This window comes from Bos grunniens, chromosome 10 (genome assembly GCF_055505025.1).
Source record: "Bos grunniens cultivar Pamir isolate PY7600 chromosome 10, Bosgru_T2T1.0, whole genome shotgun sequence".
Lineage (NCBI taxonomy): Eukaryota > Metazoa > Chordata > Mammalia > Artiodactyla > Bovidae > Bos > Bos grunniens.
In genome coordinates this window covers 99,731,057-99,749,051 of record NC_141174.1, presented here as the reverse complement: position 1 = coordinate 99,749,051, position 17,995 = coordinate 99,731,057, and the positions used below count along the sequence as shown (strand labels likewise).

General features: G+C 33.3%; 1 protein-coding gene across 5 annotated transcripts in view; it reads left to right on the top strand.

Moving 5' to 3' along the window:
• The window catches only part of YTHDC2 (YTH N6-methyladenosine RNA binding protein C2), a 235,940-nt gene that overhangs the window by 215,219 nt on the left and 2,726 nt on the right, over window positions 1–17,995 (top strand). For all 5 annotated transcript variants that reach the window (XM_086323296.1, XM_086323298.1, XM_086323297.1 and 2 more), the window contains 4 exons: window positions 1,707–1,999; window positions 6,172–6,349; window positions 16,434–16,637; window positions 17,377–17,559. In XM_086323296.1, the coding sequence (XP_086179422.1) occupies window positions 1,707–1,999; window positions 6,172–6,349; window positions 16,434–16,637; window positions 17,377–17,559 (858 nt within the window). The remainder of the gene's footprint in view (window positions 1–1,706; window positions 2,000–6,171; window positions 6,350–16,433; window positions 16,638–17,376; window positions 17,560–17,995) is intronic.

The following is a 17,995-nucleotide window of genomic DNA, read 5'->3' as shown; positions in this document are numbered from 1 at the left end:
TAAAATTTTTCTTTTTTTTTTTAAATTTTATTTTATTTTTAAACTTTACAATATTGTATTGGTTTTGCCAAATGTCGAAATGAGTCTGCCACAGGTATACATGTGTTCCCCATCCTGAACCCTGCTCCCTCCTCCCTCCCCATACCATCCCTCTGGATCGTCCCAGTGCACCAGCCCCAAGAATCCAGTATAGTGCATCGAACCTGGATTGGCGACTCATTTCATACATGATATTATACATGTTTCAGTGCCGTTCTCCCAAATCTTCCCACCCTCTCCCTCTCCCACAGAGTCCATAAGACTGTTGTATACATCAGTGTCTCTTTTGCTGTCTCATATACAGAGTTATTGTTACCATCTTTCTAAATTCCATATATATGTGTTAGTACACTGTATTGGTGTTTTTCTTTCTGGCTTACTTCACTCTGTATAATAGGTCAAAGCCTTCCCTTAATTCTATCTTTACTTTTAAAGATCATTTTATATCCTTTTAGGGGACAATACGAACTGTCAAAAGTTGATACTGGCTAGAGCTTACTTTTTTACATGCATTCCTTCATCACTTCAACCTACTGCAGTCTCATTTCCATTCCCATCAATTTTTCCCTTCACTGAAACTGTACTTGTCATGGTTGATGCTGTCTCCTCCATGTTGTCACAGCCAGACTGCTGTTGTTGATAAATGTGGCCTTTCTCTCATAGTTAACACTATTGCCCATTCCTTCCCCATTTTCCTTCCTCAACCCTGTCCAACTTCTTTGTCACTAGTTTCTATAATACTACTCTTTGCTGATTCTTCTATCTAGAGAGGCTGTTCCTTCTTAGGTTCTTTCATGTACTCTCTTGTATGTGCTTGTACCTTAAATGTTGGATGTTCACCAGTAGTATGTTCTTTACCGTACACTGTCTCTGCAGTTTCTAGGGGCCTCACCTCTGCATGTAGATTTAGTAATCATTTATACATTGATAACTTCTAGGCCCATCTTATCTGTATCTCTAGCTTAGGATTTTCTCTGTATGAATTCAGCTGGTTTCTGGACATCATCATTTGGCAGTAAAATAAAGTATGAGTGAAATTAAATGTATTTTTTCTTTATTTACCCTGCTGTTACTTTTCCAGTATTAATCACACCTTACCACACACTGTTTTTCTTTCTCTCTCATTGGACTGTATAACTTGATTTTGTGTCTCTAGTGCCTCAAAATGGTAAAGAAATTTTATTTTTTTCATGCAACAAAATGAATGAAATTGATAATAAAATATATAAAATGTGAAATGTGTTCCTTGGAAACAATTTCAGACTAATAAATAATTGTCTTGCAAGTGTGGTACGTATTTTGCTGTTACCTATTTGAACTGAGGGCTTCCCTGATAGCTCAGTTGGTAAAGAACCTGCCTGCAATGCAGGAGACCCTGGTTCTATTCCTGTGTCGGGAAGATCCACTGGAGAAGGGATAGGCTACCCACTCCAGTATTCTTGGGCTTCCCTTGTGGCTCAGCTGGTAAAGAATCTGCCCACAATGCGGGAGACCTGGGTTCATTCCCTTGGTTGGGAAGATCCTCTGGAGAAGGGAAAGGCTACCTATTCCAGTATTCTGGCCTGGAGAATTCCATGGACTGTATAGTCTGTGGGGTCCCAAAGAGTTGGACACAACTGAGTGACTTTCACTTTCATTTGAACTGAAAAAAAGCTATTTTATTACAGGCAGCCAGTTTATTGCTGCAACTTAGACAGAAGTGGCACAGCTTATTTTTACGTCGAATGAGAGCTCCATCCAAACCTTGGTCTCAAGTTGATGAAGCTACTATAAGAGCAATTATAGCTGTTTTAAGCACTGAAGAACAATCTGCAGGCTTACAGCAGCCATCTGGGATTGGCCAAAGGCCAAGACCTATGTCTTCAGAAGAACTTCCTTTGGCATCGTCTTGGAGGTCAAATAATAGTAGAAAAAGTTCAGCAGATACTGAATTTTCTGATGAGTCTACTACTGCAGAAAGGTAAATTTATAGCATTTTATTAAAATGAAATATTTTCTCTAGGAAATAGTTATTTATCATAGAATCACATGCTTTTATAATATTTAAAAATTACTTTCTTATAATCTGAGATATGCAAAAAGGTTACAATAAAATGGGAAGAATTTATTACTTTTAAAACATAATTCTTTTAAGTGTTAGATAATACGAAGAATTTCAAGCTCCTGGGGTCTTGAATTATTTAAAAAGGAATTTTTTTTTTTGTCAGGAAAAGCTCAAAATGTTTAATTTTCAGAATTTACAAATTTAGGGTCTATGAAAAAGATAACAGCATTTTTTATGATGCATTTTAATTCATATATGTCAAGTTATATCTTTCCTAGATACAGCAAAAAGTGTTGGCTATGGCCATTTAGAAGAACTGTCTCCTTCCAAGTCTTACCTAGATATTAATAAAACTGACTGGTTTTTGTACAGAAAAGTACTTTATTCATTTGTTCATACAGGGACATATTAAATGCTTAGTGTTCTTGGTGTGAGGCATATAGCAATGTATAACAAATGAAAAACAAATCTCTTCAGAAAGGTTACATTTTGTTGAATAGAGGAATACATATATTAAAAAAGTAAATTTACTGTCTTGGCAAAATTTCTTACAATTTAGCTAAATTCTTTTATCATTTCTATCATTTGGCAATTAGATGTGAATTTTTTAATATATGATTATTGAGAGCTCTTATATTGAATCATTTTTCCAAAATGTATTTGGTAATGTTGTATTTATAGTGAATGGTTGGCCATGATTTAGAAATATTTCTGGTTGTAAAAATGTTTGTTAGAACCCAATTTGTGTTTCTTTATATCAGTTAATTTTTTTTTTTTTTTACCCTGATAGAATGGATAATAGAGACAACATTCTTGCCTGGAATGCTAGTTTGAACAATATAGTAGATATTATCTCTGTGCTAAGAATATTATTTCATTGTTAAAAATTGAAAATAGAAATAATGGAAGCATAAAAGATATGTGATGCTTATTATTTTTCAAGGATCAGGTGGAATATTTAGTACCTACTATCTTTTGGTCAGATTTTACTTATTTGAATGAAGCATAAAGGCGTGTTATCAGTTAAGACTTCAGTAAAAAGGAATAATACATGATGGTTTCCAAGTTTTTCATATATAACATTTTAGGAATAATTCAACCAATTGCTTACAATAATGTGTGTCCCTAAACCATTTTCTCTGATGTAGATACTGCCAAGCAAAAAAGAAAATAGTAAAAAATACATTTTCTGCTTAGATACTCCTCTTTTTTAAAAGATTTTTTGAAAAATTTCCTTGAACAAGGGTTATTTCGAATATGTGAATACATTTGCATAGAAATTATGTGGTAGACTTATTTATAGACTCCTCTGTAAAAAATATATATATTCAGAGGGACTATTTATACACACATGTGTTTATATACATATACATACATACTATACACATACATTTATGAGGAAAATTTTCCTGTTTTCTTTATAAAAGTAATGTATACTCATTAAAAAAAATTAGAAATACAGGAGAAAATCACAATTATAATAAAGTATAATATTAGTTATGCTTTAGAAACTGATTATCTTATAAATTCATTTTTTCTCCTGTGATACCAATATCTGCCATTTTCCTTTCCTTATAGGTTGTAGCCTTGCTTTCTTTATTCTTTTATCTTTTGAACAGTGAGATAAAGAATTTCATATACTTTTAGACTTTGTAGTTTTAATAGACAAGGCCTGAAACTGATGTAGCTTGGTGAGGAATAGATTAAGGACTCTTCTGAAGATGTATTTTTGAATGGAGAATAATCTTTCCTTATAATCTTTCTGGAATTGCTTCTTGAAGAAAAGGTATTTATAGTTAGAGTTTTCACACTAGGATGGCAAAATATAGATCAGATAATTTCTTTTAATAAAAACATTTTATTAAAGTTATTTTAAAAAGTTTAAGAAACTATTAAAACATGGAAAATGCCCATATCCCATGTTAAAATTAAACCAATGTTTTTAAGTTGTTGTTTTTTACATAATAATTTGCTTACAAAGAATAAACATCTTTTCTATAATAAAAATGAGGTATAACTGAATTAGAATTCTTTGATTCTCTTAAATGAAAATGTAGGTGGAAGGGTTTATACAAATGCTTTGTTTCTACATGCATGAAATTTGAGGGGGAGCCAAAATTTGGGGAGGAAGAGAGAAAAGCTAGAATAGAGCAGAGAGTCAAAGATCAAATTGGAAACTGCAAAAGTAGGCATTTAGTTCTATTGGAAGTATCATTTTTATTTTAATAAGATATTACCCTCAATTAAGTTCTATTACCTAGTTTTCAGGTAAATAATCTGCCAGGGTAAGAATGATGGGATTTTAGAGGTATAACTTGATAATTCATTGAATTTTAATTCTTAAAGACAAAAGCCCTGAAAAGTTGGTTTATTATATTCATCAAGTTCTTAATAATTATTCACGTTTATTCATTATATATTTTTGTTAGCATTTTTAGGCTTTAGCTGTTTTATTTGTGAAAGAAATATTGAATCCAAGATATTTATTGAAAGAGAAGCAAAATGTGGGGATAAGCTATTTTAACTTATTTTGAAGGCAGAGTAATTATAATTGCAAGGCTCATGGAAGTTTATGAACTGTTTATGACTTATTTTTTTATGTTTTGTTTATTTATTATATATAAACACAGCAAAGTAAATGATTGTTGTTCAGTCTCCCAGCTGTGTCCAACTTTTTGTGACCCCATGGACTGCAGTATTCCATGCCTCTCTGTCCCCCACCATCTCCTCTGAAGTTTGCCCAAGTTCATGTCCATTGCATCGGTGATGCCATCCAGCCATCTTATCCTCTGACGATTTTCACCTATTTGCTATATCTACCCAATTATTTTTTTCTTGCTTCCTTTTTTTTTTTTTTGTTCACAGATTTAAAAATCAGTCTCTCACATCATGTCATTTTACTCCTCTGTATTTAGATTTGAATCTCTTAAAAAAGAGGCATTTTTCCTGTACAATCAAAATCCAATAATCAGTCCTAATATAATAATCATTTCCCCAATTCTCAAACTATGTTTATTTGAAACAGCATTCAGGGAGGACTCACTCATGCACTGTATTAGGGTGTCTTGTTTCTTGAATCTCTTGTGATCTAGAGCTCCTTTGTTGACTTTTCTTAGGGAACTAGGTCAGTGGTATTATGAGATGTACCACATTCTGGATATGTCTCTTTTTATTGCTATATCCTGCATATTTCATGGATGTGGTTAGCTCTCAAGGCTTGATTAGATCCAGTATTTTGGCAAGAACATTTTTTTTTTCTTTTGGAAAGAATATTTTATAGGTAATGCTATGAACTTTATATTATACTGCTTTAGGAAGTACTTAATGTCTTCTTTGTTTTTTAATGTCTGGTTTTCCACTGAGATGTATACTTTTAAAAAAAATTATAAAATTCTTGACTGCCATTTTTGCTGCATTTATTCATAGAATTTTAAAACAGAAGAATCTTGGCATTTATCTAGTTTAATCCCTTTATTTAATAGCTAAGGATATTAAAACTCAGATAAATTAAAAGACTTGCCCAGGATCACCTACCTCATTAGTTGTAAATTTAGTTCTGTCTGAAAATCCTCTCTCCTGACTCTATTGCAGTATTATTTCCATTTTGCCATGCTGTAATTTTTAGTATGCTTTTGAAATCTGTTTGGTTTTAAGATATATGCAAATGGAAGAGAGGTAGAGTAGGTGATTTTCTAGTAAAGGCCATTAGCATAGAGGTATTTAAATAATTTTAAAATGTTAAAAGACATTAGGCATCAATATATGACATTATAATTGTTTAGGATTTCTTCTAGACCGTCATAAAAGAGGTTAGGAGTTTTGTAAGGGAAATAATACTTGGATATCTAAATTAAAAATTTTTATAGGTTGTTTTTAATGTATTTTTGTATTGTTTTAAAAAAATGTTATCTTTGTAAGTGTACCCTAATAGTACAACCCTTTCTTCTAAATGTAATAGAAGAATGAAATTGCCTTTTAAAATACTATTCCATAAATCACAGAATCATTGAACTTTGGTTTGAAATGGGGTCTGCTTTGTATTATGATCTTATGTGTAACTGATCTTTGCTTCCTCCTTTTCATTCAAGAGTATTGATGAAATCTCCAGCTCCAGTACTACACCAACCTCAGAAGTATAAAGATAGAGGAATTTTGCATCCTAAACGAAGCACTGAGGACCGGTCAGATCAATCTTCTGTGAAATCTACAGACAGCAGTAATTATCCAAGTCCTTGTGCTAGTCCTTCTCCTCCATCCTCAGCAAAGGTAGAGTATCAGGGATTTGTAGCACATCTGATGTTACATATTTAAACAAAATTATAAATAATTCTGCTTTTAAATCACTAATCCTGGCCTCTGTTCTAGTTACAAATAAAAGTTTGCAAACAGTAAATTTTTTAGTTTCCCCTGCTTGCCAGATATTTTTGGTCGGTATCATCCAGGGAAGTTTTCATAGTAGTAGATCATTCCCTGATGGCATGTGGCTAAGCAGTTCATGATTCCTTTTCTGTATCTTTAGAACCTTTCTTTTGTTAAATACAAATGACAAGAGGAATTTCTTAAATTAATTTTGATTCATACTTTCAAAATTGAAAACAATTATTTTTTTCATTCTTACTTGATTTCTTCAATTCAGTGGTTATATTAAAAATACAACACTAGATGGGGTTAGGAAATGTTGATAAAGAATTGAGAACTATGTATCTTTTAAAAAGTTTGTGATATAAATGATTTCAACTATTTAGAATAATTTTAATTTATTAATATTTATTAATATTAATAATAATACCTGAATAAGTATTTGGTTAGTGTCTTTTAGCTATGTGATGTAGTTCTGGTGAAAATGTCTGCTAAAATACTATTGTTAAATAAGAGGAAAAGAAATGTTTTTGCAGATTTATATTCTTAGGCTTTAAGAGTATTTTTGTTTTTAAGTGCCTTTATTACAGCATAATTTACATGATAAAATTCACCAATTTAAACTGTTCAATTCAGTGAATTTTGACAAGTGTATGCAATCATGAACTGTACTGCGTCTCATGGAGAGCAGTCCCATTACCCCTGGATTCTGGTAACCACTAAACTGCTCTTTGTTCTTAAAGTTTTACCCTTTTTTGGAACTTCCTGTAAATGAAATGTATATAACTTTTTGTGACTGGCTTATTTGACTTTTGAAATTGAATTATAATTGAGTTTATTATATTATTAGTTAGATATAAAATATATAATATTAATATAAAATATATATAATATATTATTACATAATATTATGTCATAATTAAATAACTATTATAATTATAGTTATATATGTATTATATTAGTATTACTACAATATTAATATTATAAATTAAATTATATTTAATTTATATTGTATTGTATTTTATATAAATTATATATATTATATAAAATCATACATATATTATATATAATATATATTAAATTATATTTAATTTAATTTAATTATATTTGATTTAATTAAATTATATTGATAATATTTTATACTATCATATAATAAACATTAATATTTATATTATATTATATTAATATTATGTATATCATGATATATTATAATTATATTGATTATATGATATATATTATAATATGAACAATATATTATATATTTTATATATGAATATAAATATATAGGAATACATAGTATATAATATGTAATATATAATATAAAAATAAAATATATCATATATAAATAAGTAATATATATAAATATATAAATGTTATATAAATAAGATATAATATAATAATATATTAATTATGCAAGTGGAAGATAATATAAGTGGAAGATTAATGTAATTATATATATTAGTTATATATTATTATTATTTTATAATTATTATATTATTATTTTATTACTTGTTATTGCTGGATAGTAAGTATTCTATTGTGTGGGTATATCCTGTTCAGTTCAGTTCAGTCACTCAGTCATGTCTGACTCTTTGTGACACCAGGCCTCCCTGTCCATCACTAACTCCCGGAGTTTACCCAAACTCATGTCCCCTGAGTTCATGCTATCCAACCGTCTCATCCTCTGTTGTCCCCTTCTCCTTCTGCCCTCAATCTGTCCCAACATCAGGGTCTTTTCAAATGAGTCAGTTCTTCACATCAGGTGGCCAAAGTATTGGAGTTTCAGTTTCAGCATCAGTCCTTCCAATGAACACCCAGGACCACCACAGGTCACTCATATCTCCTTTAGAATGGACTGGTTGGATCGCCTTGCAGTCCAAGGGACTCTCAAGAGTCTTCTCCAACTTCACAGTTCAAAAGCATCAATTCTTCAGTAATCAGCTTCCTTCATAGTCCAACTCTCACATCCATACATGATGACTGGAAAAACCACAGTATTGACTAGACGGACCTTTGTTGGCAAAGCAGTGTTTCTGCTTTTTAATATGCTGTCTAAGTTGGTCATAAATTTTTTTCCAAGGAACAAACATCTTTTAATTTCATGCCTGCAGTCACCATCTGCAGTGATTTTGGAGCCCAAAAAAATAAAGTCTGTCACTGTTTCCATTGTTTCCCCATTAATTTACCATGAAGTGATGAGACCGGATGCCATGATCTTAGTTTTCTGAATGTTGAGTTTTAAGCCAACTTTTCACTCTCCTCTTTCGTTTTTATCAAGAGGCTCTTAAGTTCTTCGCTTTGTACCAAAAGGGTGATGTCATCTACATATCTGAGGTTATTGATATTTCTCCTGGCAATCTTGATTCCAGATGTATCACAATATGTTTATCTATTCACCATTCATGGACTTTTGGATTGTTTCTACTTTTTGACTATTATGAATAATATTCAGGTACAAATCTTTATGTACAGATATGTTTTCTGATCTTGGGTACATACCCATGAGTATGTTTGTTGGGTTGTGTGTTAAGTGTAACTTTACAAGAAACTACTCAACTGTTTTCCAAAATAGCTGCACTTTTCTCTGTCCCCTTCAATAATCTATGAGGATTCCATTTGCTCAATATTCTTAACAGTACTTGACATTACTAGACTCTTAATTTTAGCTATTTAGGTGTATAGTGATACTCCATTGTAGTTTTAACTTGCATTTTCCCAATGATTAAGTATTATATTGACCATCATTTCACATGCTTTTTTTAGTTTTTAACTTTTTTAGATTGTTTATTGGTTGTCTGTTTTTTATTTACTTGTAAGAGTTCTCTATACAAGTTTTAATTATCTGTGTTGTAAACACTTTTTTCAATAGTCTGTGCTTGCATTTACATTTTATTAATGGTGTCTTTTTTTGTCCTCATGTAACCATCACTTTATTTATTTACGAGTGTTTTTAACTTTTTTTAGTTTTTACTTTTTTATTGAGGTATACTTGATTTACAATATCATATTAGTTTTAGGTGTACAACATAATGATTCAGTATTTTTATGGATCATACTCCCTTTAAAATTGTTACAAAATAATGGTTATATTTTCTTGTTCTATACAATGTGTCCTTGTTACTTATTTATTTTTAATTTTTATTTTATATTAGAGTATAGTTGGTTTATAATATTGTGTTAGTTTCAGGTGTACATCAAAGTAATTCAGTTATCTTTTAAAGAAAAATGCTTTTAATTTTGATGGAAGTCCATTTAATTTATTTTTTCTATTTCATCTGTATTTTCTATTACAGTTCATTTATTTTGTGTCCTAAGAAGCCCTTGCCTAATCAAAGATTCCAGAGATTTTCTGCTGTGCTTTCTTCTAGAGATTTTATAGTTGGAACTCTTTGCATGCTATACCTCTCTTGGTCATGATGTATTACCCTTTTAAAATATTGCTGGATTTGATTTTGTTCCATCAAAAATTTTATTAAATGAGGGATCTTTGTTTATGAGGGATGTTATTCTCTAGTTATCTTTGTATGATTTTGGTATCAGGGTTGTGTGGTTATTTTATAGTTAGTGGGGAAGTGGTCCTTTAACTTCAATTTTTTGAAAGAGATGTATAGGCTTAATATTATTTCTTCCTTAAGTGCTTGATGGAAGTCACTACTTAAGTCATTTTTACCTTTTCCTAATTGTTGGGGTCTTTTAATGGACCGGGACCTGGTGGTCCAGAGGCGACAATAAGAAAAGTGAAAGAGAGAAAGAGGCTGATACTCCCTGGTTTACGCAGAGAACCAATAAAGTCCTTGACACAGGACTTGCGTCTCTCATGAAGGCACTGGGTGCCCTCTCGAGGGGGAGGTGAAGGTACAGGGCGCCTTCTCGAGAGAGTCGTAGAAGCCCGGGAAGGAGAGTGAGCAAGACAGGTTTCTGCGCTCCAGAGAATTAGCCGAGGGGAGAGAGAGAGAGAGAAAGAAAGACACGGGGACCCAAGCTCTGATGGAGCAAAGGTGCTTTATTATCAGAAAGGCAGGCTTATATATCTTTAGTAAGATGATTACTCAGCTATTATACAGGATGAAATTTTATCAATAGCCACAATATGGATAGTCTAATACATACAAGGTCTCTGACACTGAAAAGAGTCATTGCCTGTCTCATCTCATGACCTGAGTCCTGAGAACTGTGTGCAGCTTTACTCATTCTTGGAATAGGAACTGATAAGGAACAGAGAATCCTTGAGAAATAGAAAACGGCATGCAGGAATCCTCCTGTTAAATGTTCCCTGACACCTAATGTATCTTGAATCAGTATTATGCCCTTTCAGTTATAGTTTGAGGACCTTGCAACAGTATGCTTATATTACCCTTCAGTCCTTTGTTGATATTGGTTTCTTACATTTTATTTCTACATGGTACAAATGTCAGAATATATTAGTTTTTGTTTTACACAGTCAATTACCTTTTTATCAAAAGTCAAGAAAATGTCTTTTATATTTACTCAATGTCTAACATTTCCTGTGCTTTTTATTCTTTTGTGTTGACATGAATTTCTATCTTGGATCATATACTTCTGCCTGAAAACCTTCTTTTAACATTTCTTTAGGTACAGATCTGCAGGAAATGAATTATTTTAGCTTTTGTGTAAAAATTTTTTTTCACTTTTGTTTTTGAAAGATATTTTTACTGTGTATATAATTCTAGGTTGACAGATGATTTTCTTTCATTACTATAATACTATCATATGGGCTTCCCTGATAGCTCAGTTGGTAAAGAATCCGCCTGCAATGCAGGAGACCCTGCTTTGATTTCTGGATCAGGAAGATCCACTGGAGAAGGGATTGGCTACCCACTCTAGTATTCTTGGGATTCCCTTGTGGCTCAGCTGGTAAAGAATCCACCTGCAATGCGGGAGACCTGGGTTCAATCCCTGGATTGGGAAGATCCCCTGGAGAAGGGAAAGTCTACCCATTCCAGCATGGGGTTGCAAAGAGCTGGACAGGACTGAGTGACTTTCACTTTCACATTAGTAGTTTATATAGTTTCTGATGGGACGTCTACTATCATTCTTATCTTTCTTTCTCCATATATCATTTGTCCTTTTTTGCCTAGCTGCTTTTAAGATTTTCTTTTTATCACTGATTTTTGGCAATTTGATTTTTATATGACTTGGCCTGGTCCTCTTTATATTTCTTCCTTAATCTGTGTATGTATAGTTGCCATTGATTTTGGGAAATTTAATACCATGTATTTTTTATATCTCACCTCTTCCCCACTTCTTTTCTAGAATTCTAGATATACAAATGTAATACTATTGGATATTGTTCCACAGGTCACTGATACTCTCTTCGTTTTTTTCAGTTATTTTTGTCTCTTCATTTGAGATTGTTTCCATTGCTGCATCTTTAAGTTCATTGATTTTTTGTTTGTAGTGTCTAATCTGATATGCATTCTTTCTAGTGTACTTTTCCTCCAAATACTTTATTTTCATCTCCAGACCTTCCTTGGAGTCTCTAAAAAAAAATACCTTCTATTTCTCCTCTCATCATATTTATGTTTCTTCTACCTTCTTAAACATAGTGCCATGTATTGAGAAGAGCTTCTTTAAATTCTTGTCTCCTAATTTCATCATCTGTCATATCTCAATTTTTTCCTGTTGATTAATTTTTTCCCTGGTTGTGGTCATAGTCCTGTTTGTTTGCATTCCTTAAAATTTTGTTTGGATGCGAGATTTTTGTTTTATTCATTTAAATAGTGTTAGACATTGTTCTGATACACAGTTAAGATAGTTACAATCAGTGTAATCCTTCCAGGACTTACTTTTAAGCTGTGTTAGGCTGGGTCTGGGCACAGGGCAGTTTTTATTCTGGTCCTAATTTATTTCCAGTACTAAGGTATGATTTCCATGGGCTGATATGCTAGGTTTTACACGTTCTTTGCATTCTGTCTGGGAAAAAGATGAAATATTCCCAACCATGTGTGAGCTCTAAGAACTATTTTACTTTGAATTTTTCCTTGCTTCAGGTCATTGTTTCTTACTATGTTCAGGTCTTTACTTAGCCAGAACCTTGTGAGGACCCCTTCTGTAGTCCCCTGTTCTCTTCCCATGCAGCTCCCTTCTATCTGGTGCTGCTGCTGCTGCTGCTAAGTCGCTTCAGTCGTGTCCGACTCTGTGCGACTCCATAGACGGCAGCCCACCAGGCCCCACCGTCCCTGGGATTCTCCAGGCAAGAACACTGGAGTGGGTTGCCATTTCCTCCTCCAATGCATGAAAGTGAAAAGTAAAAGTGAAGTCGCCCAGTCGTGTCCAACTCTTAGCGACCCCATGGACTGGAGCCTACCAGGCTCCTCCATCCATGGGATTTTCCAGGCAAGAGTACTGGAGTGGGTTGCCATTGCCTTCTCCGTCTATCTGGTACACTGCCATGCAAAACCTAGTTAATGTGGCCTCTAAACTGTAAGTTCAGTGAGACCATTGGATTCCGTTTGTGTTTCCCTTCCTGTATTGTCACCTGGAAATTGTATCCAGGCAGTAAGCTGGAGCAGTTTTTGTTTTGTTTTCAGTCTTTGCAAGTTTATTAATATATTTTCTGAAAGTACATTTGGAGTATAAATCAGAGTTGACTATTCTGAATGCTCTGAAAATTGGTACTTGGTTTTGGTTCTTTGACCTCACTTTGATTGAGCCTTGTGTAAGTTTTCAGCCATGATAGAGCTACTTATATTTGTTGAATATTTGGTAAAATATTTTGGTTTATATATTTATAAGATGTTATTTAATTGAGCCTATTGATTTTTATTTATTTATTTATTTCATTTTTTTTACTTCACAATATTGTATTGGTTTTGCCATACATCAACATGAATCTGCCACAGGTGTACACGTGTTCCCCATCCTGAACCCCCCTCCCACCTCCCTCCCCATACCATCCCTCTGGGTCATCCCAGTGCACCAGCCCCAAGCTTCCTGTATCCTGCATCAAACCTGGACTGGCGATTTGTTTCTTATATGATATTATATATGTTTTAATACCATTCTCCCAAATCATCCCCCACTCCCTCTCCCACAGAGTCCAAAAGACTGTTCTATACATCTGTGTCTCTTTTGCTGTCTCGCATGCAGGGTTGTTGTTACCATCTTTCTAAATTCCATATGTATGTGTTAGTATACTGTATTGGTGGTGTTTTTTCTGGCTTACTTCACTCTGTATAATAGGCTCCAGTTTCATCCACCTCATTAGAACTGATTCAAATGTATTCTTTTTAATGGCTGAGTAATACTTCATTTTGTATATGTACCACAGCTTTCTTATCCATTCATCTGCTGATGAACATCTAGGTTGCTTCCATGTCCTGGCTATTATAAACAGTGCTGTGATGAACATTGGGGTACACGTATCTCTTTCAATTCTGGTTTCCTCTGTGTGTATGCCTAGCAGTGGGATTGCTGAGTCGTATAGCAGTTCTATTTCCAGTTTTTTAAGGAATCTCCACACTGTTCTCCATAGTGGCTGTACTAGTTTGCATTCCCACCAACAGTGTAAGAGGGTTCCCTTTTCTCCACACCCTCTCCAGCATTTATTACTTGTAGACTTTTGGATCGCAGCCATTCTGACTGGCGTGAAATGTACCTCATTGTGGTTTTGATTTGGATTTCTCTGATAATGAGTGATGTTGAGCATCTTTTCATGTGTTTGTTAGCCATCTGTATGTCTTCTCTGGAGAAATGTCTATTTAGTTCGTTAGCCCATTTTTTGATTGGGTCGTTCATTTTTCTGGAATTGAGCTGCAGGAGTTGTTTGTATATTTTTGAGATTAGTTGTTTGTCAGTTGCTTCATTTGCTATTATTTTCTCCCATTCTGAAGGCTGTCTTTTCACCTTGCTTATAGTTTCTTTTGTTGTGCAGAAGCTTTTAATTTTAATTAGGTCCCATTTGTTTATTTTTGCTTTTATTTCCAATATTCTGGGAGGTGGGTCATAGAGGATCCTGCTGTGATGTATGTCGGAGAGTGTTTTGCCTATGTTCTCTTAAGAGTTTTATAGTTTCTGGTCTTATGTTTAGATCTTTAATCCATTTTGAGTTTATTTTTGTGTATGATGTTAGAAAGTGTTCTAGTTTCATTCTTTTACAAGTGGTTGACCAGTTTTCCCAGCACCACTTGTTAAAGAGATTGTCTTTTCTCCATTGTATATTCTTGCCTCTTTTGTCAAAGATAAGGTGTCCATAGGTGCATGGGTTTATCTTTGGGCTTTCTATTTTGTTCCATTGATCTATGTTTCTGTCTTTGTGCCAGTACCATACTGTCTTGATGACTGTGGCTTTGTAGTAGAGCCTGAAGTCAGGCAGGTTGATTCCTCCAGTTCCATTCTTCTTTCTCAAGATTGCTTTGGCTATTCGAGGTTTTTTGTATTTCCATACAGATTGTGAATTTATTTGTTCTAGCTCTGTGAAAAATACTGTTGGTAGCTTGATAGGGATTGCATTGAATCTATAGATTGCTTTGGGTAGTATACTCATTTTCACTATATTGATTCTTCCAATCCATGAACATGCAAAAAAAACAAAGGCGACCGTAGTAAAAATCAACAAAGCCAAAAGCTGGTTCTTTGAAAGGATAAATAAAATTGACAAACCATTAGCCAGACTCATCAAGAAACAAAGGGAGAAAAATCAAATCAATAAAATTAGAAATGAAAATGGAGAGATCACAACAGATAACACAAATACAAAGGATCATAAGAGACTACTATCAGCAATTACATGCCAGTAAAATGTACAACGTGGAAGAAATGGACAAATTCTTAGAAAAGTACAACTCTCCAAAACTGAACCAGGAAGAAATAGAAAATCTTAACAGACCCATCACAAGCACGGAAATTGAAACTGTAATCAGAAATCTTCCAGCAAACAAAAGCCCAGGTCCAGACGGCTTCACAGCTGAGTTCTACCAAAAATTTAGAGAAGAGCTGACACCTATCCTACTCAAACTCTTCCAGAAAATTGCAGAGGAAGGTAAACTTCCAAACTCATTCTATGAGACCACCATCACCCTAATACCAAAACCTGACAAAGATGCCACAAAAAAAGAAAACTACAGGCCAATATCACTGATGAACATAGATGCAAAAATCCTCAATAAAATTCTAGCAATCAGAATCCAACAACACATTAAAAAGATCATACACCATGACCAAGTGGGCTTTATCCCAGGGATGCAAGGATTCTTCAATATCTGCAAATCAATCAATGTAATATACCACATTAACAAATTGAAAAATAAAAGCCATATGATTATCTCAATAGATGCAGAGAAAGCCTTTGATAAAATTGAACATCCATTTATGATAAAAACTCTCCAGAAAGCAGGAATAGAAGGAAGATACCTCAACATAATAAAAGCTATATATGATAGACCCACAGCACACATTATCCTCAATGGTGAAAAATTGAAAGCACGTCCCCTAAAGTCAGGAACAAGACAAGGATGCCCACTCTCACCACTACTATTCAACATAGTTTTGGAAGTTTTGGCCACAGCAATCAGAGCAGAAAAAGAAATAAAAGGAATCCAAATTGGAAAAGAAGAAGTAAAACTCTGTTTGCAGATGACATTACTAGAGCTAATCAATGAATATAGTAAAGTTGCAGGATATAAAATCAACACACAGAAATCCCTTGCATTCATATACACTAATAATGAGAAAATAGAAATTAAGGAAACAATTCCATTCACCATTGCAATGAAAAGAATAAAATACTTAGGAATATATCTATGTAAAGAAACTAAAGACCTATACATAGAAAACTATAAAACACTGATGAAAGAAATCAAAGAGGACACTAACAGATGGAGAAATATACCATGTTCATGAATTGGAAGAATCAATATAGTGAAAATGAGTATACTACCCAAACCAATGTATAGATTCAATGCAATCCCTATCGAGCCTATTGATTTTTAAAGGTCAAGTTTCATTTCAAGAATTATCCATTCTTTTTTAGGGCTCAAAATCTCCTTCACCAAAACCAAACATGCCTATTCGATATTTCATAATGAAGAGTAGCAATCTGAGAAACCTTGAAATTTCTCAACAGAAGGGTATCTGGTCTACAACTCCTAGTAATGAGCGGAAGCTAAATCGAGCCTTTTGGGAAAGCAGCATGGTGTACTTGGTATTTTCTGTTCAAGGATCTGGACATTTCCAGGTGAGCCATCCTGAAACAGTAAAAGGGCATTATTCTGGCTGTAGATTAGATCAGTTAAATCATAGAGGTTAAAAACAAGCTGGGTTTTTATTGCATTGGAACGTAAGCATGCACTGTGCTTGACTGAGGATGAGGAATAAATTGCACCTTTTCAAAGGAATGATATATAGGGATCCTTATTTTTGCCTTGTTTTCCTAGAGTCTCTCCAGATAAACAACTTTTCCTTCTGAGGACAACTTAAGATGGTAGATTAAAAGTAATGAGAAGTGTGACTTTTGGATAAAATGTTTATTTAAATAGTGCCAAAGAGAAGAGTCTGACCATCAGAAACTAAGTGTGTTTCTTAACTCAGCTTGACTTAGTGTATATCTGAATTTATAAAATAATGGATTTATTATTTGATATAATTATCATTTTTGAACTAAAAACCTAGAAGTTACATTGTATTCATAAGGTAATGGAATAAATGTGGGTTTAGAACTATGATACATTATTTAGAAAATATGTGTTTGTATTTAAATTACATTAGAAAGCTGAAATCGGTCTTTCCTCTAAAATTTTTTAATTCATCTTTTTATAAGAAATGCTTAATGAGTAGCTTTCTGGAATTTTGTTAGGTATCTATTATTTTTATATTACATTGTTACCTTAAAAGTACAAAACCTCAGGGCTTTCTCAGATAAATTGAATTCAGAGGTCTTAATATCATCCACCCCTTTTCCCTCATTTTATTCACAGGGATTTTCTAGAATGTCTTCTGAGATAGGAAGGGAGAAGAGTCAGGATTGGGGCTCAGCTGGACTAGGAGGAGTGTTTAAGGTGGAGTGGATACGGAAAGAAAGTCTTCCCTTTCAGTTTGCACACCATTTACTCAATCCTTGGAATGACAACAAGAAAGTCCAGATAAGCAGAGATGGGCAGGTATACGATGGCATTTAATATTTTTCTTCCACTGTTTTGTTTGGCTGTTATTCAGTGATTTGTTTGAGGAACAAATGCAAGAATACAAATTGTATATTCCATGTGCACATGGGAAGATAATGGTTCAAATTTGTAGAAGAGTTAATTAAAAACCTACTTGCAAAGTGCCTGACAGAGCTCTTTTTTTTTTTTTTTTATCATTTTGTAAACCTGACTTTGCTCTGTCATTGTATATATAATCTTTCACGTCAGTTCTTGGAGGTTCCTATTGTCTAACTAACTTAATATGATCAAAACCTAGTGTAATTCTGAAGTAATTTCACTAAAGTCTAAGGATAAGAACAGTATCTAAGTTCTTTATGGATTTAACTAATGGTATAAATAGCAATTTTATATTTTTGTGGCTTGTTTTATTTCTGTTATGCTTTGCCTTCAT